The 24,361-nt window shown below is 46.1% G+C and overlaps 1 protein-coding gene across 1 annotated transcript in view; it reads right to left on the minus strand.

Annotated features, from left to right (window-relative positions):
• LOC134928726 (uncharacterized) overlaps positions 1-24,361 on the minus strand; it is a 236,200-nt gene that overhangs the window by 188,173 nt on the left and 23,666 nt on the right. The window contains exon 3 of the mRNA XM_063924742.1: positions 811-961. Coding sequence (XP_063780812.1) covers positions 811-961 — 151 coding nt within the window. The remainder of the gene's footprint in view (positions 1-810; positions 962-24,361) is intronic.

The following is a 24,361-nucleotide window of genomic DNA, read 5'->3' on the forward strand; positions in this document are numbered from 1 at the left end:
ATTCCTGCTGCCATATTATCTGATTCTATTGTTTAATAAATAACTTAGCGCACATGCGCAGGAATCCAATCCGGCCTCCTCGTTTTCTCCATTCTACCTCCACTGACCCACTAGCGCCCCCTCCGGGAACACAAACTAGACAGAATCTGACACTCTATGTCTGTCTGTTTGTACCTAGTTTGTCTTATCACTGTTGTTTCCAATTGTAAAGATCAATGGAATATGCTGCACTATATAAGAAACTGTAAATAAATGAATGTAGGGCAACGCCATCCACACCGCATCTAAGCCCCCGGAATCTATCGCATACCAGGGCGTGGTTCATATGCGGTAAGCAGCCAAACCTCCGAAAACTGCATTTTTTGACCTTGGGACATCCGGCCCTTACACATGTTTAGTCTAAAACAGCTCTGGGACATCACGGAGGAAATGGCAGAGTGAGAGCAGGAGATGTGAGAGAGGTCATGGGGGGAGAGGTAGATCTCAGTATCATCATGTATGAGTGATATAAACATGTATGAGACGTGTGGAGATAATTATCACACGTTATAGTACATACAGTAATTCCTGGCACCACAGATGAATGTCAGTAATAAGTCAGTCAGGCAGCCTTCAGGGATGATATAGGAAAGTGTTTATTAATGAGCAGTGACTAATGATTTACACATTACAGTGCGTCCTCCCCTCTACAGTCCCTCTATAGACAAGACACGCCCCCGGCTCCATCTGACCAGTCCGTCTTTATAGCAGCAAATCAGCGGGGAAAGCTGCAGGGTAGATGGGTGTAATGGCCTCTGTCTACCAGCAGACATAATTGGATTCCTGATCCTGCTCATAGACCTCCACCTCACACACGTGCAGGACCCTCTGTACACCAGGAATGACTACGCTGACGTAGCGACCTTCCATCCCGTTACAGCACAGCGTGGTGATGTGATCAGCATCGGTGATGACGCCACAGCTGCGGACACAGGAGAAGAGGAGAGAGGATGATGGGAGATGCAGTGTGATTGGTAGATGTAACGCTGCACAATGAGACAATTTGGCTGATTCTGAGTTGGGAGTAAAACACAGCAGGAGGGGCAGATGCAGTGGTGCAAGTGGGCGGGTACGGGTGGGTATGGCGTACCCTTAAGAATTTAGCCGTGGGTACATCATACCCACCGCCGACGGGCCGCCACTCCCTCCCTCCGCTGCTGCGAGGGGAGGAGAGCGCAGCGTGCGCCTCTCCTGCCCCTCAGAGTCTACCTTCAATTCAGTGCCGGCCTGTGAGCCAATCGGAGCTCGGGGACTGGCAGCCAAGGCTCCTGATTGGCTGCCGGACCGCGAGCTTTGATTAACTCACGGATCGGCACTGAACTGAAAGTTGACACCCGCACCGCCGCCGGAGAGTGAGGGGCAGAAGAGACGCAGGCTGCGCTCTCCTCTCCTCACACACAGGACAGCAGCAGCGGTGAGCAGCAGGGGGAGGGGGCATGTGTACCTGGCACTGGGGGCATAGCAAGCACTGTGGGGGCATATCTGGCACTGGGGGGACATGTGTATCTGGCACTAGGGGCATTTCTGTATCTGGCACTGGGGGCATATCTGGCACTGTGGGGACATTTCTGTATCTGGCACTAGGGGGGGGCAATGTATATCTGGCACTGTGTGGGCATTTGTGTATCTGGCACTGTGGGGCAATGTATATCTGGCACTGTGGGGCAACGTGTATCTGGCACTATTGGGGTCATATGTGTATCTGCCCCTCCCCCATATGTGTATCACGCCCCCATTTCCATTGGCCATGCCCCATGTGGCATTTGGCCACATCCATTTTTTGCGCGCGCACGCCTTAGGCGCACACACACAGTACCTATAAGACATTTTTTCTACTTGCACCACTGGGCAGATGTAAGATGTGCAGAGAGACCTGGGTAACAGCGGGCGGCACAGCAGGAGGGGCAGATGTAACATGTGCAGAGAGACCTAAGTAACACCATGCTGCACAGCGGGAGGGGCAGACGTAAGATGTGCAGAGAGACCTGGGTAACTCCATGCGGCACAGCAGGAGGGGCAGATGTAACATGTGCAGAGACCTGGGTAACAGCATGCGGCACAGCAGGAGGGGTAGATGCAACATGTGCAGAGAGACCTGGGTAACAACATGCGGCACAGCAGGCAGGGCAGATGTAACATGTGCAGAGAGACCTGGGTAACACCATGCTGCACAGCAGGAGGGGCAGATGTAACATGTGCAGAGACCTGGGTAACAGCATGCGGCACAGCAGGAGGGGCAGATGCAACATGTGCAGGGAGACCTGGGTAACAACATGCGGCACAGCAGGAGGGGCAGCAGTAACATGTGCAGAGATATCTAGATTTGGGATGGTGTGGCCTAACTCAAATCAAAAGTTACATTTTAAACTAGGTAAACACCTGAACAATGAGCCAGCCCAGCAATGTGGTGATAATATATTGCATTGCAGTACACTCTACACACAATCCGCCGCACACCAACACAATACAGTATACTGTTACATGCTTATTGTAACAACAACGTTACGTCACCGTGTCATCATCCCATCTGATAAGCAGCACAGCAGATGGCACAATGGGTGTACACACTGGATGATGGTTGTACAGATCGGCCAATATATCATATAGTGTGTACCCCATTGAGAATAAAGCAGGCCAGCATTTGTTGGCTACATGGAAAAGCAGCCAGTTCTTACATGCAAAAAATATCAATGTTTTTGCCCCCCCTCACATCGCAACGTGATTGTCCAGCTGCAGTACTTGCTCTTTTTTTGTTTTACTCCCACCTCAGAATCAGGCTTATTAAATGCAGGAATTTATAACAGGGACATATCAAATTAGACGCAGCAGGACGGGAGATGGAGTTGAGTAGGTCCAGGCTGCTAATTAGCCAGGATGCAATACAAAAAATGTCCCCCATCACACTATTGGATGATCCGTATCTGGCAGGGATGGCGAGGATGGAGATGCCCACTCCTCTTATTGGGTCGGATCTTCTCCAACTGTGTCACAACTCCCTCATCTCACCACTACATCTCCTCACGGTCACCTCAAACCTTACAAATAGTACTTGTATCGCTGGTAGTCTAGGGGGAATCCAAAGCTCTCTGTGGGTCTCCCAGCACTCTCACAGGCAAATGGAATGCCTTCCCTCTTAGCCTCCTCCATGTAAGGGGCATGGGAAGGTAGAGGGAAAGCTTGGCAACATAGCCAGCTAAATGGTTTCAGGGAGCTCCAACGAGCTTCACCTCTGTGGCCAGCAAACCCTGCCAGGGGTCTTGTCCACCCATCTTGGAGCGTGGATTCAGGCTAGAGATGGTGAGCTGGGTCCCTTAGCAGATTTTCTGTAAGGTAATTTTGGAGGGAATTTTTTTTCCCACCCCATACAAGCTGGCACCTGGTGTTATGATCTGTTTCTATTGGATCAGCTTGCCATGTTTTCCTGCATTCCTAGTTCCTTTCAGGTTCCTGCATGTTCCTGTGTGTTCAGCTTCAGCCGCAGTATAATGAGGAGTTTTGGCTGTGTGGGTAGCTGCACAGGTGCATTGAGTCTCCTCATCAGAGGGCTTGGTCTCCCTGGCTGCTCTGATTGGGAATTGCCTGCTATATATGTGTTTCCTGTCTCTCATTCCATGCTGGTCATAGATCCTGGTTGCCGCGGAAGCCTTTGTCTCCAGGTCCTAGTTCCAGTCGTGGAAATCTTTGGTTTTCTGATTCTGTCCCCTGCAGTTTACCTGTGTTCAGTTCTGTGTCAGTTATGTAATTATCTGCATCCTACTCAGTTTTACCTGTGTCTAGCTCTTTGTCAGTTATATAGTTGCCATCATCCAATTCTGTATTCCTGTGTCCAGTTCTGTGTCAGTACATAATCTTCAGCATCTTACTCTGTGTTCCAGCCTCCGTCTGCAGAATTCTCACCTGTCTCTCAGCACTTATCTACAGTGTCAGCTCTGGTGTACTGCCTCAGCTCCGTACCAGCCTTCCATATAATAACCTTAGCTGTATTATATACCCATTGTCTTTTCTTTAGTATTAGTGAAGTACTAGCGGTTAGTTATAATACTGTTCCTCCCAGCCCGGAGGTTATCCCCAGTTAGGGGTATCATTTGTGTTTACTCTCCTCAGTATTAACCTCTTCCTGGCCCGGCAGTCACTCATCCCCTCAGTACTTTAGTCCTAGTTACTTTGCCATAGTTTGCCTTCCCTTCTCCCTGTTCATCCCTGCTGCCCACTTAGTTATCTTAGGGTTCAGTTCCTCCTGGCTTTGATTCAGGTCACCTAGGGGTTGAGCTCATACTACCGCCAGTGGCATAAATCCTGGTGGACATCCCAGTACCGGTAGAAGCATAGTCTTATGGGAAAAGCAGCTCTTATAGGCAAGAAGACCTGCTGTGTGTGTTCTATGAGTCTCAACCTCGGGTGCACAGGGGTCACTGCCTGAAGACCTGCAAGCAACTCTGAATCCCAAAGGAAGATCTCCATTCCACCGTAATACCTGGACTGTGACTAACACAGCAGGTGGGCCAAGTCACCATGCCCCACTATCCATAGGGGACAATGTTAAATGTGTCCATGCACAAAGCATGCACGCACATGCACTTGGGTGATTGGGTAAAAAACACAGAACAGAACAACCCTCTGTTGTGTTGGATTAAGATAAAAAAGAGGCCTTCATGCCTCAGAGATATATTTACTTCTGTGACATCAAGAAGTGTTGTGCTGCTGAGAACATCTTTTGCTTGCAAAGGGGGAAGAGTCTTTTATAAAACTCATTGGGGGGAATTCAAATGTTTGAAAAGTTGGTTGGGTGTCTGTTTTTTCCTGTCTATTAGATAGGAAAAAACAGACACCCAACTGACTTTTCAAACAATTGAATATCCCCCTTTGAGCAATAAACATCTTGAATTCCAGCAACAAGCAGATTTGCACCAAACACCATTCCATTCTCCAGCTGTTCTGGGTTGAGTCCAGCATCTCCAAGCTCTGCCCTCTGCTAGCTACCATGTAGGGCCTGTGCAATGGGGAGTGACCTGTGGGAATCAACCGAAGCCAGTCAGGGGGTGTGTTAGCAACGTGTCCATGCCTATAGATCAGCAAGCAGTTCCAGGGCTGGTGGTCCCGTATGTTGGTTATCTCCTAACCTCAGAGGATGATAAGCCAGATCCTGTCAAGTCACAGGTTATCCAACACATGCCTAGCTCCACATACAGTATAAGTTGAGTTTGTAGAATTTTTGGGTATGACCAACTACCTTTCAAAATTTCTGGCACACTACAGGAGGTCTCAACCAATGTTGAATTGTGTTGGTTGGACTGCCATGCTGCTGCTATTTCTTGCCTTAATGCAATACTCATTTCAAGCCCGATGCTTCAATTTTTTGATTTTCATGTTCCTGTTGTGATTTCTGCAGCGTAGCAAACCCATTGATTTTGCTTTAAAGGGCCCGTACTGACATTGAATCTCATTATGCACAGACTGAAAAAGAACTGTTGACCCTAGTTTTTGCTTGTCAAAAGTTTCACAAGTTTCATGCTCAAGCTCAAAAGGTACCATCCAGATGTGGTGTACAAACATGGAAAGGACCTCCATGTGGCTGACATCTTATCACGTGCTCACCTCCTTGACTCACGAGTCTCTGATACCGATGATGGACCAAGATTTAATGAAGTTTGATATCCTCTACTCTAGGTGGATGGAAGTGCTCTGTGGTGCCACACCTAGGGATGACCTTTGCCAACAGTTGTCTCATATTGTGTTGCATGGCTGCCTTCTTCCAAGGAACTGTCTCAATCCTCCTTTGCCTTCCACAATAAATTAACCATCTCAGATGGCATCCTCTTGCATAGTCAGCATTTTGTGATGCCTTATGCACATCAAGGTTTTATGCTCAGCAGGCCCATCGGGGGCACCCCGCTTAGCTTATGAGGCCGCCATGTTTTGAGCTAAGAATGCCCTGTTTTGGTCCATTATGGCTCCTGACATTGAGCAGGTTGTTTCTGCCTGTGACCCCTGCAATGCTTTACGGGCCAATCATGCCAAGGAACTGCTTACTCTCCATGAGGTTCCTCACCTCCCTTGGTCCATTGTTGCTGCAGATCTTTTTGAATGGAGGGGGAAAGAGCACCTGGTGTTAGTGGATTCATTTTCCAGTTGGTTTGAGATAATTTATGTTCCCAAATTGACAATTTTCACAGTCATCACTAAAATGAAAATACACTTTTCTGCACATGTCGTTCCATGCAAGCTACTTACTGACAAAGCCATATAGTTAAATAACAGTGAGTTCCTGACATTGTGAGTGAATGGGACCATCTCACAAGTCACCAGCAGTGCTCGCAATCCACAGTTCAATAGACTAACAGAAAGAGTAGTACGCTCTGTGAAGCGCCTGTTAGATAGAGATGAGCGCCGGAAATTTTTCGGGTTTTGTGTTTTGGTTTTGGGTTCGGTTCCGCGGCCGTGTTTTGGGTTCGACCGCGTTTTGGCAAAACCTAACCGCATTTTTTTTGTCGGATTCGGGTGTGTTTTGGATTCGGGTGTTTTTTTCCAAAAAACCTAAAAAACAGCTTAAATCATAGAATTTGGGGGTCATTTTGATCCCAAAGTATTATTAACCTCAAAAACCATCATTTCCACTCATTTTCAGTCTATTCTGAATACCTCACACCTCACAATATTATTTTTAGTCCTAAAATTTGCACCGAGGTCGCTGGATGACTAAGCTAAGCGACCCTAGTGGCCGACACAAACACCTGGCCCATCTAGGAGTGGCACTGCAGTGTCACGCAGGATGTCCCTTCCAAAAAACCCTCCCCAAACAGCACATGACGCAAAGAAAAAAAGAGGCGCAATGAGGTAGCTGTGTGAGTAAGATAAGCGACCCTAGTGGCCGACACAAACACCGGGCCCATCTAGGAGTGTCACTGCAGTGTCACGCAGGATGTCCCTTCCAAAAAACCCTCCCCAAACAGCACATGACGCAAAGAAAAATTAAAGAAAAAAGAGGTGCAAGATGGAATTGTCCTTGGGCCCTCCCACCCACCCTTATGTTGTATAAACAGGACATGCACACTTTAACCAACCCATCATTTCAGTGACAGGGTCTGCCACACGACTGTGACTGATATGACGGGTTGGTTTGGACCCCCACCAAAAAAGAAGCAATTAATCTCTCCTTGCACAAACTGGCTCTACAGAGGCAAGATGTCCACCTCATCATCATCCTCCGATATATCACCGTGTACATCCCCCTCCTCGCAGATTATCAATTCGTCCCCACTGGAATCCACCATCTCAGCTCCCTGTGTACTTTGTGGAGGCAATTGCTGCTGGTCAATGTCTCCGCGGAGGAATTGATTATAATTCATTTTAATGAACATCATCTTCTCCACATTTTCTGGATGTAACCTCGTACGCCGATTGCTGACAAGGTGAGCGGCGGCACTAAACACTCTTTCGGAGTACACACTTGTGGGAGGGCAACTTAGGTAGAATAAAGCCAGTTTGTGCAAGGGCCTCCAAATTGCCTCTTTTTCCTGCCAGTATAAGTACGGACTGTGTGACGTGCCTACTTGGATGCGGTCACTCATATAATCCTCCACCATTCTTTCAATGTTGAGAGAATCATATGCAGTGACAGTAGACGACATGTCCGTAATCGTTGTCAGGTTCTTCAGTCCGGACCAGATGTCAGCATCAGCAGTCGCTCCAGACTGCCCTGCATCACCGCCAGCGGGTGGGCTCGGAATTCTGAGCCTTTTCCTCGCACCCCCAGTTGCGGGAGAATGTGAAGGAGGAGATGTTGACAGGTCGCGTTCCGCTTGACTTGACAATTTTCTCACCAGCAGGTCTTTCAACCCCAGCAGACTTGTGTCTGCCGGAAAGAGAGATCCAAGGTAGGCTTTAAATCTAGGATCGAGCACGGTGGCCAAAATGTAGTGCTCTGATTTCAACAGATTGACCACCCGTGAATCCTTGTTAAGCGAATTAAGGGCTCCATCCACAAGTCCCACATGCCTAGCGGAATCGCTCCGTGTTAGCTCCTCCTTCAATGTCTCCAGCTTCTTCTGCAAAAGCCTGATGAGGGGAATGACCTGACTCAGGCTGGCAGTGTCTGAACTGACTTCACGTGTGGCAAGTTCAAAGGGCATCAGAACCTTGCACAACGTTGAAATCATTCTCCACTGCGCTTGAGACAGGTGCATTCCACCTCCTATATCGTGCTCAATTGTATAGGCTTGAATGGCCTTTTGCTGCTCCTCCAACCTCTGAAGCATATAGAGGGTTGAATTCCACCTCGTTACCACTTCTTGCTTCAGATGATGGCAGGGCAGGTTCAGTAGTTTTTGGTGGTGCTCCAGTCTTCTGTACGTGGTGCCTGTACGCCGAAAGTGTCCCGCAATTCTTCTGGCCACCGACAGCATCTCTTGCACGCCCCTGTCGTTTTTTTAAAAATTCTGCACCACCAAATTCACGGTATGTGCAAAACATGGGACGTGCTGGAATTTGCCCATATTTAATGCACACACAATATTGCTGGCGTTGTCCGATGCCACAAATCCACAGGAGAGTCCAATTGGGGTAAGCCATTCCGCGATGATCTTCCTCAGTTGCCGTAAGAGGTTTTCAGCTGTGTGCGTATTCTGGAAACCGGTGATACAAAGCGTAGCCTGCCTAGGAAAGAGTTGGCGTTTGCGAGATGCTGCTACTGGTGCCGCCGCTGCTGTTCTTGCGGCGGGAGTCCATACATCTACCCAGTGGGCTGTCACAGTCATATAGTCCTGACCCTGCCCTGCTCCACTTGTCCACATGTCCGTGGTTAAGTGGACATTGGGTACAACTGCATTTTTTAGGACACTGGTGAGTCTTTTTCTGACGTCCGTGTACATTCTCGGTATCGCCTGCCTAGAGAAGTGGAACCTAGATGGTATTTGGTAACGGGGGCACACTGCCTCAATAAATTGTCTAGTTCCCTGTGAACTAACGGTGGATACCGGACGCACGTCTAACACCAACATAGTTGTCAAGGCCTCAGTTATCCGCTTTGCAGCAGGATGACTGCTGTGATATTTCATCTTCCTCGCAAAGGACTGTTGAACAGTCAATTGCTTACTGGAAGTAGTACAAGTGGGCTTACGACTTCCCCTCTGGGATGACCATCGACTCCCAGCAGCAACAACAGCAGCGCCAGCAGCAGTAGGCGTTACACGCAAGGATGCATCGGAGGAATCCCAGGCAGGAGAGGACTCGTCAGAATTGCCAGTGACATGGCCTGCAGGACTATTGGCATTCCTGGGGAAGGAGGAAATTCACACTGAGGGAGTTGGTGGGGTGGTTTGCGTGAGCTTGGTTACAAGAGGAAGGGATTTACTGGTCAGTGAACTGCTTCCGCTGTCGCCCAAAGTTTTTGAACTTGTCACTGACTTATTATGAATGCGCTGCAGGTGACGTATAAGGGAGGATGTTCCGAGGTGGTTAACGTCCTTAACCCTACTTATTACAGCTTGACAAAGGCAACACACGGCTTGACACCTGTTGTCCGCATTTCTGTTGAAATACTTCCACACCGAAGAGCTGATTTTTTTGGTATTTTCACCAGGCATGTCAGTGGCCATATTCCTCCCACGGACAACAGGTGTCTCCCCGGGTGCCTGACTTAAACAAACCACCTCACCATCAGAATCCTCCTGGTCAATTTCCTCCCCAGCGCCAGCAACACCCATATCCTCCTCATCCTGGTGTACTTCAACACTGACATCTTCAATCTGACTATCAGGAACTGGACTGCGGGTGCTCCTTCCAGCACTTGCAGGGGGCGTGCAAATGGTGGAAGGCGCATGCTCTTCACGTCCAGTGTTGGGAAGGTCAGGCATCGCAACCGACACAATTGGACTCTCCTTGTGGATTTGGGATTTCGAAGAACGCACAGTTCTTTGCGGTGCTTTTGCCAGCTTGAGTCTTTTCAGTTTTCTAGCGAGAGGCTGAGTGCTTCCATCCTCATGTGAAGCTGAACCACTAGCCATGAACATAGGCCAGGGCCTCAGCCGTTCCTTGCCACTCCGTGTGGTAAATGGCATATTGGCAAGTTTACGCTTCTCCTCCGACAATTTTATTTTAGGTTTTGGAGTCCTTTTTTTACTGATATTTGGTGTTTTGGATTTGACATGCTCTGTACTATGACATTGGGCATCGGCCTTGGCAGACGACGTTGCTGGCATTTCATCATCTCGGCCATGACTAGTGGCAGCAGCTTCAGCACGAGGTGGAAGTGGATCTTGATCTTTCCCTAATTTTGGAACCTCAACATTTTTGTTCTCCATATTTTAATAGGCACAACTAAAAGGCACCTCAGGTAAACAATGGAGATGGATGGATACTAGTATACAATTATGGATGGACTGCCGAGTGCCGACACAGAGGTAGCTACAGCCGTGGACTACCGTACTGTACTGTGTCTGCTGCTAATAAAGACTGGTTGATAATGAGATGTAGTATGTATAAAGAAGAAAGAAAAAAAAAACCACGGGTAGGTGGTATACAATTATGGATGGACTGCCGAGTGCCGACACAGAGGTAGCTACAGCCGTGGACTACCGTACTGTACTGTGTCTGCTGCTAATATAGACTGGATGATAATGAGATGTAGTATGTATAAAGAAAGAAAAAAAAAACACGGGTAGGACTAGGTGGTATACAATTATGGATGGACTGCCGAGTGCCGACACAGAGGTAGCTACAGCCGTGGACTACCGTACTGTACTGTGTCTGCTGCTAATATAGACTGGATGATAATGAGATGTAGTATGTATAAAGAAGAAAGAAAAAAAAAACACGGGTAGGTGGTATACAATTATGGATGGACTGCCGAGTGCCGACACAGAGGTAGCTACAGCCGTGGACTACCGTACTGTACTGTGTCTGCTGCTAATATAGACTGGATGATAATGAGATGTAGTATGTATAAAGAAGAAAGAAAGAAAAACCACGGGTAGGTGGTATACAATTATGGATGGACTGCCGAGTGCCGACACAGAGGTAGCTACAGCCGTGGACTACCGTACTGTACTGTGTCTGCTGCAAATATAGACTGGATGATAATGAGATGTAGTATGTATAAAGAAGAAAGAAAAAAAAAACACGGGTAGGACTAGGTGGTATACAATTATGGATGGACTGCCGAGTGCCGACACAGAGGTAGCTACAGCCGTGGACTACCGAACTGTACTGTGTCTGCTGCTAATATAGACTGGATGATAATGAGATGTAGTATGTATAAAGAAGAAAGAAAAAAAAACCACGGGTAGGTGGTATACAATTATGGATGGACTGCCGAGTGCCGACACAGAGGTAGCTACAGCCGTGGACTACCGTACTGTACTGTGTCTGCTGCTAATATAGACTGGATGATAATGAGATGTAGTATGTATAAAGAAGAAAGAAGAAAAAAAACCACGGGTAGGTGGTATACAATTATGGATGGACTGCCGAGTGCCGACACAGAGGTAGCTACAGCCGTGGACTACTGTACTGTACTGTGTCTGCTGCTAATATAGACTGGTTGATAATGAGATGTAGTATGTATAAAGAAGAAAGAAAAGAAAAAACACGGGTAGGTGGTATACAATTATGGATGGACTGCCGAGTGCCGACACAGAGGTAGCTACAGCCGTGGACTACCGTACTGTACTGTGTCTGCTGCTAATATAGACTGGATGATAATGAGATGTAGTATGTATAAAGAAGAAAGAAAAAAAAAACCACGGGTAGGTGGTATACAATTATGGATGGACTGCCGAGTGCCGACACAGAGGTAGCTACAGCCGTGAACTACCGTACTGTGTCTGCTGCTAATATAGACTGGATGATAATGAGATGTAGTATGTATAAAGAAAAAAAAAACCACGGGTAGGTGGTATACAATTATGGATGGACTGCCGAGTGCCGACACAGAGGTAGCTACAGCCGTGGACTACCGTACTGTACTGTGTCTGCTGCTAATATAGACTGGATGATAATGAGATGTAGTATGTATAAAGAAGAAAGAAAGAAAAAACCACGGGTAGGTGGTATACAATTATGGATGGACTGCCGAGTGCCGACACAGAGGTAGCTACAGCCGTGGACTACTGTACTGTACTGTGTCTGCTGCTAATATAGACTGGATGATAATGAGATGTAGTATGTATAAAGAAGAAAGAAAAAAAAAAACACGGGTAGGTGGTATACAATTATGGATGGACTGCCGAGTGCCGACACAGAGGTAGCTACAGCCGTGAACTACCGTACTGTGTCTGCTGCTAGTATAGACTGGATGATAAATAATGATATAAAAAATATATATATATCACTACTGCAGCCGGACAGGTATATATTATATAATGACGGACCTGCTGGACACTGTCTGTCAGCAGAATAAGTTTTTTAATTTTTATAGAATAAAAAAACACCACACAAGTCACACGACGAGTGTACTTTTTCAGGCAGACAATCACAATATACTATACTGGTGGTCAGTGTGGTCAGGTCACTGGTCACAGTGGTCAGTGGTCAGTCACACTGGCAGTGGCACTCTGGCAGCAAAAGTGTGCACTGTTTAATATGTACTCCTGGCTCCTGCTATAACCTATAACTGCTCCCCAGTCTCCCCCACAATTAAGCTGTGTGAGCACAGTCAGATATTATACATAGATGATGCAGCACACTGGGCTGAGCACAGATATGGTATGTGAGTGTGACTGAGTCACTGTGTATCGTTTTTTTCAGGCAGAGAACAAGAACAGAACGGATTATTAAATAATAATAAATTATAAAACTGCACTGGTGGTCAGGTCACTGGTCATCAGTCACTAGTATAACTCCTCCTAAGCTCCAGTAAGTAAATGAAGTGTCTCACTCTCACTCTCCTATCTATTTTAATTTCTAAACGGAGAGGACGCCAGCCACGTCCTCTCCCTATCAATCTCAATGCACGTGTGAAAATGGCCGCGACGCGCGGCTCCTTATATAGAATCCGAGTCTCGCGATAGAATCCGAGCCTCGCGAGAATCCGACAGCGGGATGATGACGTTCGGGCGCGCTCGGGTTAACCGAGCAAGGCGGGAAGATCCGAGTCGCTCGGACCCGTGTAAAAAAACATGAAGTTCGGGCGGGTTCGGATTCAGAGAAACCGAACCCGCTCATCTCTACTGTTAGACAAATGTTATAAAAATAGTTCTGAATTGTTCTGAACTTGAGAAATACTCCTAGAGATAAACTTCACTCTTCTGCTCAACACCTTCTGTTTAGGTGCACCATCATTTCCACCCCAAAAGTTCAAACTTAGACCACAAGTTGAGAACAGCATGCAAATACTCTGCAGAACTCCACTTTGCATCTCATGATAAAACATCTCATCACTTAAGACCATTGTCCCCTGGGCAGACCATCTGCATCCAGGTTCTGTCAGGTCTGAACTGTGCAGGGATCTTCTAAAGGACCCAACAGCTATGTGGTGCATTCTGATGGTGTTTTGTATGAGCGTAACAGTCACCCCCAAGGGGTGTGTGAGCCAACACCTTTACGTCACCTGACACCAGTTGAGGGTGTTAGTGACTGTTAGTAGCCTCCAGTTCCAAAATACAAGATTGCCTGGGAGACAGAATTGGGCAGCCCTCCAGATGAAGTGTCATGGGCCACATTCAGGGGAAAAGGGTATTCTAAATCCTCACTCAGGACTTTTACAAGGGTAAACTTCCACATAAATACTGTATAATATAGGCGGTTCTCAACACCAGTTAAACTCACGAAAGTGCTTGGCATAACGTTTCCTTGGGTTTGGAGAGAATGTGGTTAACAAGGCTCCTACTTGCATATCTGGAGACCTGTCATTACCCTAGTTCCCATTTACAAAAACCTTTAGTTATTTATTTTGGGCTTGAACACAGGGTTCTTGCAGGCTCATCCAATAAACTCACCTCCCAGATTCTTAATGTGACTACCTACCTTACTGATAACAATTGTAAAAAAGTTGGTTTCTCTGGTGTTGCGACAATGGGCCTAATTCAGGCCTAATCGCTTGCAGGCGATTATTGCACTGTTGCAATCAGATAGTCGCCGCCTACAGGGGAGTGTATTTTTGCTGTGCAAGTGTGTGAACGCATGTGTAGCAGAGCTGTATGAACAGAACTTGTGGAGTCTCTGCGCAGCCCAGGACTTACTCAGCCGCTGCGATCACTTCAGCCTGTCCAGGACCGAATTTGACGTCAGACAGCCGCCCTGTGAACGCTTTGACACGGCTGCGTTTTTCCAACCACTCCCTGAAAACGGTCAGTTACCACCCACAAACGCCCTCTTCTTGTCAATCTCCTTGCGATTGCCCGTGCGATCGCTTTTTTCGCACCATCCTGTCGCAGGGCACCGATCCCCGTAGCAGCGGACCGACGCGCCTGTGCGTACGCATGCGCAGTTCAGACCTGATCGCAGGGTGTACGAAAACGCAGCCTAGCGATCAAGTCTGAATTACCCCTAATATCTCAAATCCTCCAATAATGATCTTTCAGGGGTGGTATTTGATATGCCAGCTGTTGGGATTCTGACGCTCAGTATACCGGCGCCGGAATCCCGACAGCTGCCTAACCGACAACTATTCTCACTCTTGGGCGGATGCACGACCCCCAGAGGGAGAATAAATGGCGTACATAGCGCACCACCGTGCCCGCAGCGTAGCGAGCGCAGAAAGCCTGTAAGGGGCTCTTTTGCGCTCACCCCGCTACCGGCATGATGGCGGTTGTGATCCCGGTGCCGGTTTGCTGGGCGCCGGCATTCTGACTGCCGGCATAACATACTACATCCATTTTTCAGATATCCCATAGCTCTCATTTCATACCTTTTTCACTGTATTAAATGTGACAGAAATTTCTCCAAATTGGATTTTCGAGGAGCCTTTAACCATATACAAATGGAGGAAGAAGATGAATAGAAGATGGCGTACAATACCAGGGATGAGCCTTATGAATTCTGAACAATGGCCCTCATTCCGAGTTGATCGCTAGCTGCTGTTGTTCGCTGCTCAGCGATCAGGCTAAACTCGTCATTTCTGCGCATGCGTATGCACCGCAATGTGCAGGCACGACGTACAGGTACAATGAGCATCGTGGGTTTACACAGATTCTTACGAACGTTCCAGTCGCACGGCCGAACGCAGGAAGATTGACAGGAAGAGGGCGTTTCTGGGTGTCAACTGACCGTTTTCAGGGAGTGTTTGGAAAAACGCAGGTGTGTCTGTAAAAACGCAGACGTGGCTGGGTGTTCGCTGGGCGGGTGTGTGATGTCAAATGCCGTCCCTCCGTCGTTAGAATCAACGCACACGAAGAGTAACTACAGGGCTGGTCTTGTTTTGCACAAAATGTGTTTGCAGTCGCTCTGCTGCACAGGCGTCCGCACTTCTGCAAAGCGAAAATACACTCCCCGGTGGGCGGTGACAATGCGTATGCACGGCTGCAAAAAGTAGCTAGCGAGCGATCAACTCGGAATGAGGGCCTATGTCATTTGGTTTGTGAAACACCTCAGCTATCTTTCAAAGCCTCTCTGTTCTTCTCATTGGGCCTAAGTCAGACCTGATCGCTCGCTAGGTTTTTTTTTGCAGCGCTGCGATCAGACAGTCGCCGCCCATAGGGGAGTGTATTTTGTTTTGCAAGAGTGCGATCGCATGTGCAGCCGAGCGGTACAAAAAAGTTTGTGCAGTCTCTGAGTAGCCCAGGACTTACTCAGCCGCTGCGATCACTTCAGCCTGTCCGGGGCCGGAATTGACGTCAGACACCCGTCCTGCAAACGCTTGGACACGTCTGCGTTTTTCCAACCACTCCCAGAAAATGGTCAGTTGACACCCACAAACGCCCTCTTCCTGTCAATGTCCTTGCGATCGGCTGTGAGAATGGATTCTTCGTACAATCCATTGCCTAGCAACGATCCGCTTTGTACCCGTACGACGCGCCTGCGCATTGCGGTGCATACGCATGTTCAGTTCTGACCTGATCACAGCGCTGCAAAAAAACTAGCGTGCGATCAGGTCTGAATGACCCCCCGTGTCCCCATGTTATATGATTTACAGCCACTAGCACTGGTTTTGCCTATCACTTTGACCTTAAATAATTTGTTTTGGTCCGGGGCCACCAATCCAATGCACCCATGCAAGAGCCTCGTGGCACCCCAGGGTGCCCAGGCACACAGTTTGGGAACCACTGCTCTATGGGTATTATTTCCTACATTAACCCTATAGGTCCTGTATATCACTTGGTGTGGTATGTTAGATAGACTAGACTTAGGTCAACAGTAAATAGGTTGACATGGTTTCTAGGTCGACATGAAAAAAGGTTGACATGAGATTTTTAAAATGTTTTTGGTGTCGTTTTCTTCATAGAGTGACCGGGAACTCCAATTAGTGCACCGTGTTCCCTCGCTTGGCTCGCTTCTCTCACCATGCTTCGGGCTAAGTTACCGTTCCCAATTGTAGTCCACGTGGATCATAAAGTATGAAAAAGTTCAAAAGATGAAAAAAATGTGAGCACCTAGAGTCCCTGTCAGCCTAGACATTGTCGACCTAGAGACCGGATCCCAGATAATACCTGTCCTGTACATCACTGATAGATAACACCTGTCCTGTACATCACTGATAGATAACACCTGTCCTGTACGTCACTGATAGATAACACCTGTCCTGTATATCACTGATAGATAACACCTGTCCTGTACGTCACTGATAGATAATACCTGTCCTGTACATCACTGATAGATAACACCTGTCCTGTACATCACTGATAGATAATACCTGTCCTGTACATCACTGAAAAATAACACCTGTCCTGTACCTCACTGATAGATAATACCTGTCCTGTATATCACTGATAGATAACACCTGTCCTGTACATCACTGATAGATAACACCTGTCCTGTACATTACTGATAGATAACACCTGTCCTGTACATCACTGATAGATAACACCTGTCCTGTACATCACTGATAGATAACACCTGTACTGTACATCACTGATAGATAACACCTGTCCTGTACGTCACTGATAGATAACACCTGTCCTGTATATCACTGATAGATAACACCTGTCCTGTACGTCACTGATAGATAATACCTGTCCTGTACATCACTGATAGATAACACCTGTCCTGTACATCACTGATAGATAATACCTGTCCTGTACATCACTGAAAAATAACACCTGTCCTGTACCTCACTGATAGATAATACCTGTCCTGTATATCACTGATAGATAACACCTGTCCTGTACATCACTGGTAGATAACACCTGTCCTGTACATCACTGATAGATAATACCTGTCCTGTACATCACTGAAAAATAACACCTGTCCTGTACGTCACTGATAGATAATACCTGTCCTGTATATCACTGATAGATAGATAACACCTGTCCTGTACATCACTGATAGATAACACCGGTCCTGTACGTCACTGATAGATAATACCTGTCCTGTACGTCACTGATAGATAACACCTGTCCTGTACGTCACTGATAGATAATACCTGTCCTGTACATTACTGATAGATAACACCTGTCCTGTACGTCACTGCTAGATAACACCTGTCCTGTACATCACTGATAGACAATACCTGTCCTGTATGTCACTGATAGATATTACCTGTCCTGTACGTCACTGATAGATAACACCTGTCCTGTACGTCACTGATAGATAACACCTGTCCTGTACGTCACTGATAGATAACACCTGCCCTGTACATCACTGATAGATAACACCTGTCCTGTACGTCACTGATAGATAACACCTGTCCTGTACGTCACTGATAGATAACACCTGTCCTGTATATCACTGATAGATAATACCTGTCCTGTACGTCACTGATAGATAATACCTGTCCTGTACGTCACTGATAGATAACACCTGTCCTGTACATCACTGATAGATAACACCTGTCCTGTACATCACTGATAGATAACACCTGGCCTGTACATCACTGATAGATAACACCTGTCCTGTACGTCACTGATAGATAATACCTGTCCTGTACATCACTGATAGATAACACCTGTCCTGTACGTCACTGATAGATAACACCTGTCCTGTACGTCACTGATAGATAACACCTGTCCTGTACATTACTGATAGATAACACCTGTCCTGTACATCACTGATAGATAACACCTGGCCTGTACATCACTGATAGATAATACCTGTCCTGTACATCACTGATAGATAATACCTGTCCTGTACATCACTGATAGATAATACCTGTCCTGTACATCACTGATAGATAATACCTGTCCTGTACGTCACTGATAGATAACACCTGTCCTGTACGTCACTGATAGATAACACCTGTCCTGTACATCACTGATAGATAATACCTGTCCTGTACATCACTGATAGATAATACCGGTCCTGTACGTCACTGATAGATAATACCTGTCCTGTACGTCACTGATAGATAACACCTGTCCTGTACATCACTGATAGATAATACCTGTCCTGTACGTCACTGATAGATAACACCTGTCCTGTACATCACTGATAGATAATACCTGTCCTGTACATCACTGACAGATAATACTGGTCCTGTACGTCACTGATAGATAACACCTGTCCTGTACGTCACTGATAGATAACACCTGTCCCGTACGTCACTGATAGATAACACCTGTCCTGTACCTCACTGATAGATAACACCTGTCCTGTACATCACTGATAGATAACATCTGTCCTGTATGTCACTGATGGATAACACCTGTCCTGTACATCACTGATAGATAACACCTGTCCTGTACATCACTGATGGATAACACGTGTCCTGTACATCACTGATAGATAACACGTGTCCTGTACATCACTGATGGATAACACGTGTCCTGTACGTCACTGATAGATAACACCTGTCCTGTACATCACTGATAGATAACACCGGTCCTGTACGTCACTGATAGATAACACCTGTACTGTACGTCACTGATAGATAATACCTGTCCTGTACATCACTGATAGATAACACCTGTCCTGTACGTCACTGATAGATAACACCTGTCCTGTACGTCACTGATAGATAATACCTGTCCTGTACATCACTGATAGATAATACCTGTCCTGTACATCACTGAAAAATAACACCTGTCCTGTACCTCACTGATAGATAATACCTGTCCTGTATATCACTGATAGATAACACCTGTCCTGTACATCACTGATAGATAATACCTGTCCTGTACATCACTGACAGATAATACTGGTCCTGTACGTCACTGATAGATAACACCTGTCCTGTACGTCACTGATAGATAACACCTGTCTTGTACGTCACTGATAGATAACACCTGTCCCGTACGTCACTGATAGATAACACCTGTCCTGTACCTCACTGATAGATAATACCTGTCCTGTACGTCACTGATAGATAACACCTGTCCTGTACCTCACTGATAGATAACACCTGTCCCGTACGTCACTGATAGATATTACCTGTCCTGTACATCACTGATAGATAATACCTGTCCTGTACATCACTGATAGATAATACCTGTCCTGTACGTCACTGATAGATAACACCTGTCCTGTACATCACTGATAGATAACATCTGTCCTGTACGTCACTGATAGATAACACCTGTCCTGTACATCACTGATGGATAACACGTGTCCTGTACGTCACTGATAGATAACACCTGTCCTGTACATCACTGATAGATAACACCGGTCCTGTACGTCACTGATAGATAACACCTGTCCTGTACGTCACTGATAGATAACACCTGTACTGTACATTATACGTCACTGATAGATAACACCTGTCCTGTACGTCACTGATAGATAACACCTGTCCTGTACGTCACTGATAGATAACACCTGTCCTGTACGTCACTGATTGATAACACCTGTACTGTACATTATACGTCACTGATAGATAACACCTGTCCTGTACGTCACTGCTAGATAACACCTGTCCTGTACGTCACTGATAGATAACACCTGTCCTGTACATCACTGATAGATAACACCTGTCCTGTACGTCACTGATAGATAACACCTGTCCTGTACGTCACTGATAGATAACACCTGTCCCGTACGTCACTGATAGATAACACCTGTCCTGTACGTCACTGATAGATAACACCTGTCCCGTACGTCACTGATAGATAACACCTGTCCTGTACGTCACTGATAGATAACACCTGTACTGTACGTCACTGATAGATAACACCTGTCCTGTACATCACTGATAGATAACACCTGTCCTGTATGTCACTGATAGATAACACTTGTACTGTACGTCACTGATAGATATCACCTGTCCTGTACGTCACTTATAGATATCACCTGTCCTGTACGTCACTGATAGATATCACCTGTCCTGTACGTCACTGATAGATATCACCTGTCCTGTACGTCACTGATAGATAACACCTGTCCTGTACGTCACTGATAGATAACACCTGTACTGTACGTCACTGATAGATATCACCTGTCCTGTACGTCACTGATAGATAACACCTGTCCTGTACATCACTGATAGATAACACCTGTCCTGTACGTCACTGATAGATAACACCTGTACTGTACGTCACTGATAGATATCACCTGTCCTGTACGTCACTGATAGATAACACCTGTCCTGTACGTCACTGATAGATAACACCTGTCCTGTACGTCACTGATAGATAACACCAGACCTGTATGTCACTGATAGATAACACCTGTCCTGTACATCACTGATAGATAACACCTGTCCTGTACGTCACTGATAGATAACACCTGTCCTGTACGTCACTGATAGATATCACCTGTCCTGTACGTCACTGATAGATAACACCTGTCCTGTACGTCACTGATAGATAACACCTGTCCTGTACGTCACTGATAGATAACACCTGTACTGTACGTCACTGATAGATATCACCTGTCCTGTACGTCACTGATAGATAACACCTGTCCTGTACGTCACTGATAGATAACACCTGTCCTGTACATCACTGATAGATTACACCTGTCCTGTACATTACTGATAGATAATACCGGTCCTGTACATCACTGATAGATAACACCTGTACTGTACATCACTGATAGATAACACCTGGCCTGTACATCACTGATAGATAATACCTGTCCTGTACGTCACTGATAGATAACACCTGTCCTGTAATTCACTGATAGATAACACCTGTCCTGTACGTCACTGATAGATAACACCTGTCCTGTATATCACTGATAGATAATACCTGTCCTGTACGTCACTGATAGATAATACCTGTCCTGTACGTCACTGATAGATAACACCTGTCCTGTACGTCACTGATAGATAACACCTGTCCTGTACATCACTGATAGATAACACCTGGCCTGTACATCACTGATAGATAATACCTGTCCTGTACATCACTGATAGATAATACCTGTCCTGTACGTCACTGATAGATAATACCTGTCCTGTACATTACTGATAGATAACACCTGTCCTGTACGTCACTGCTAGATAACACCTGTCCTGTATGTCACTGATAGATAACACCTGTCCTGTACGTCACTGCTAGATAACACCTGTCCTGTACGTCACTGCTAGATAACACCTGTCCTGTACATCACTGATAGACAATACCTGTCCTGTACGTCACTGATAGATATTACCTGTCCTGTACGTCACTGATAGATAACACCTGTCCTGTACGTCACTGATAGATAACACCTGTCCTGTACGTCACTGATAGATAACACCTGTCCTGTACGTCACTGATAGATAACACCTGTCCTGTACGTCACTGATAGATAACACCTGTCCTGTACATAACTGATAGATAACACCTGTCCTGTACATCACTGATAGATAACACCTGGCCTGTACATCACTGATAGATAATACCTGTCCTGTACGTCACTGATACATAACACCGGTCCTGTACATCACTGATAGATAATACCTGTCCTGTACGTCACTGATAGATAACACCTGTCCTGTACGTCACTGATAGATAACACCTGTCCTGTACATCACTGATAGATAACACCTGTCCTGTACGTCACTGATAGATAACACCTGTCCTGTACGTCACTGATAGATAACACCTGTCCTGTACATCACTGATAGATAATACCTGTCCTGTACATCACTGATAGATAATAACGGTCCTGTACGTCATTGATAGATAATACCTGTCCTGTACGTCACTGATAGATAACACCTGTCCTGTACATCACTGATAGATAATACCTGTCCTGTACGTCACTGATAGATAACACCTGTCCTGTACATCACTGATAGATAATACCTGTCCTGTACATCACTGACAGATAATACTGGTCCTGTACATCACTGATGGATAACACGTGTCCTGTACGTCACTGATAGATAACACCTGTCCTGTACGTCACTGATAGATAACACCTGTCCTGTACGTCACTGATAGATAACACCTGTCCTGTACATCACTGATGGATAACACGTGTCCTGTACGTCACTGATAGATAACACCTGTCCTGTACATCACTGATAGATAACACCGGTCCTGTACGTCACTGATAGATAACACCTGTCCTGTACGTCACTGATAGATAACACCTGTACTGTACATTATACGTCACTGATAGATAACACCTGTCCTGTACGTCACTGATAGATAACACCTGTCCTGTACGTCACTGATAGATAACACCTGTCCTGTACGTCACTGATAGATAACACCTGTCCTGTACGTCACTGATTGATAACACCTGTACTGTACATTATACGTCACTGATAGATAGCACCTGTCCTGTACGTCACTGCTAGATAACACCTGTCCTGTACGTCACTGATAGATAACACCTGTCCTGTACATCACTGATAGATAATACCTGTCCTGTACGTCACTGATAGATAACACCTGTCCTGTACGTCACTGATAGATAACACCTGTCCTGTACGTCACTGATAGATAACACCTGTCCTGTACGTCACTGATAGATAACACCTGTCCTGTACATCACTGATAGATAACACCTGTCCTGTACATCACTGATAGATAATACCTGTCCTGTACGTCACTGATAGATAACACCTGTCCTGTACGTCACTGATAGATAACACCTGTCCTGTACGTCACTGATAGATAACACCTGTCCCGTACGTCACTGATAGATAACACCTGTCCTGTACGTCACTGATAGATAACACCTGTCCCGTACATCACTGATAGATAACACCTGTCCTGTACGTCACTGATAGATAACACCTGTACTGTACGTCACTGATAGATAACACCTGTCCTGTATGTCACTGATAGATATCACCTGTCCTGTACGTCACTGATAGATAACACCTGTCCTGTACATCACTGATAGATAACACCTGTCCTGTACGTCACTGATAGATAACACCTGTCCTGTACGTCACTGATAGATTACACCTGTCCTGTACATTACTGATAGATAATACCGGTCCTGTACATCACTGATAGATAACACCTGTACTGTACATCACTGATAGATAACACCTGGCCTGTACATCACTGATAGATAATACCTGTCCTGTACGTCACTGATAGATAACACCTGTCCTGTACGTCACTGATAGATAACACCTGTCCTGTATATCACTGATAGATAATACCTGTCCTGTACGTCACTGATAGATAATACCTGTCCTGTACGTCACTGATAGATAACACCTGTCCTGTACGTCACTGATAGATAACACCTGTCCTGTACATCACTGATAGATAACACCTGGCCTGTACATCACTGATAGATAATACCTGTCCTGTACATCACTGATAGATAATACCTGTCCTGTACGTCACTGATAGATAATACCTGTCCTGTACATTACTGATAGATAACACCTGTCCTGTACGTCACTGCTAGATAACACCTGTCCTGTATGTCACTGATAGATAACACCTGTCCTGTACGTCACTGCTAGATAACACCTGTCCTGTACGTCACTGCTAGATAACACCTGTCCTGTACATCACTGATAGACAATACCTGTCCTGTACGTCACTGATAGATATTACCTGTCCTGTACGTCACTGATAGATAACACCTGTCCTGTACGTCACTGATAGATAACACCGGTCCTGTACGTCACTGATATATAACACCTGTCCTGTACATCACTGATAGATAACACCTGTCCTGTACGTCACTGATAGATAACACCGGTCCTGTACGTCACTGATATATAACACCTGTCCTGTACATCACTGATAGATAACACCTGTCCTGTACGTCACTGATAGATAACACCTGTCCTGTACGTCACTGATAGATAACACCTGTCCTGTACGTCACTGATAGATAACACATGTCCTGTACGTCACTGATAGATAACACCTGTCCTGTATGTCACTGATAGATA

The sequence above is a fragment of the Pseudophryne corroboree genome, chromosome 5 (assembly GCF_028390025.1).
Source record: "Pseudophryne corroboree isolate aPseCor3 chromosome 5, aPseCor3.hap2, whole genome shotgun sequence".
Lineage (NCBI taxonomy): Eukaryota > Metazoa > Chordata > Amphibia > Anura > Myobatrachidae > Pseudophryne > Pseudophryne corroboree.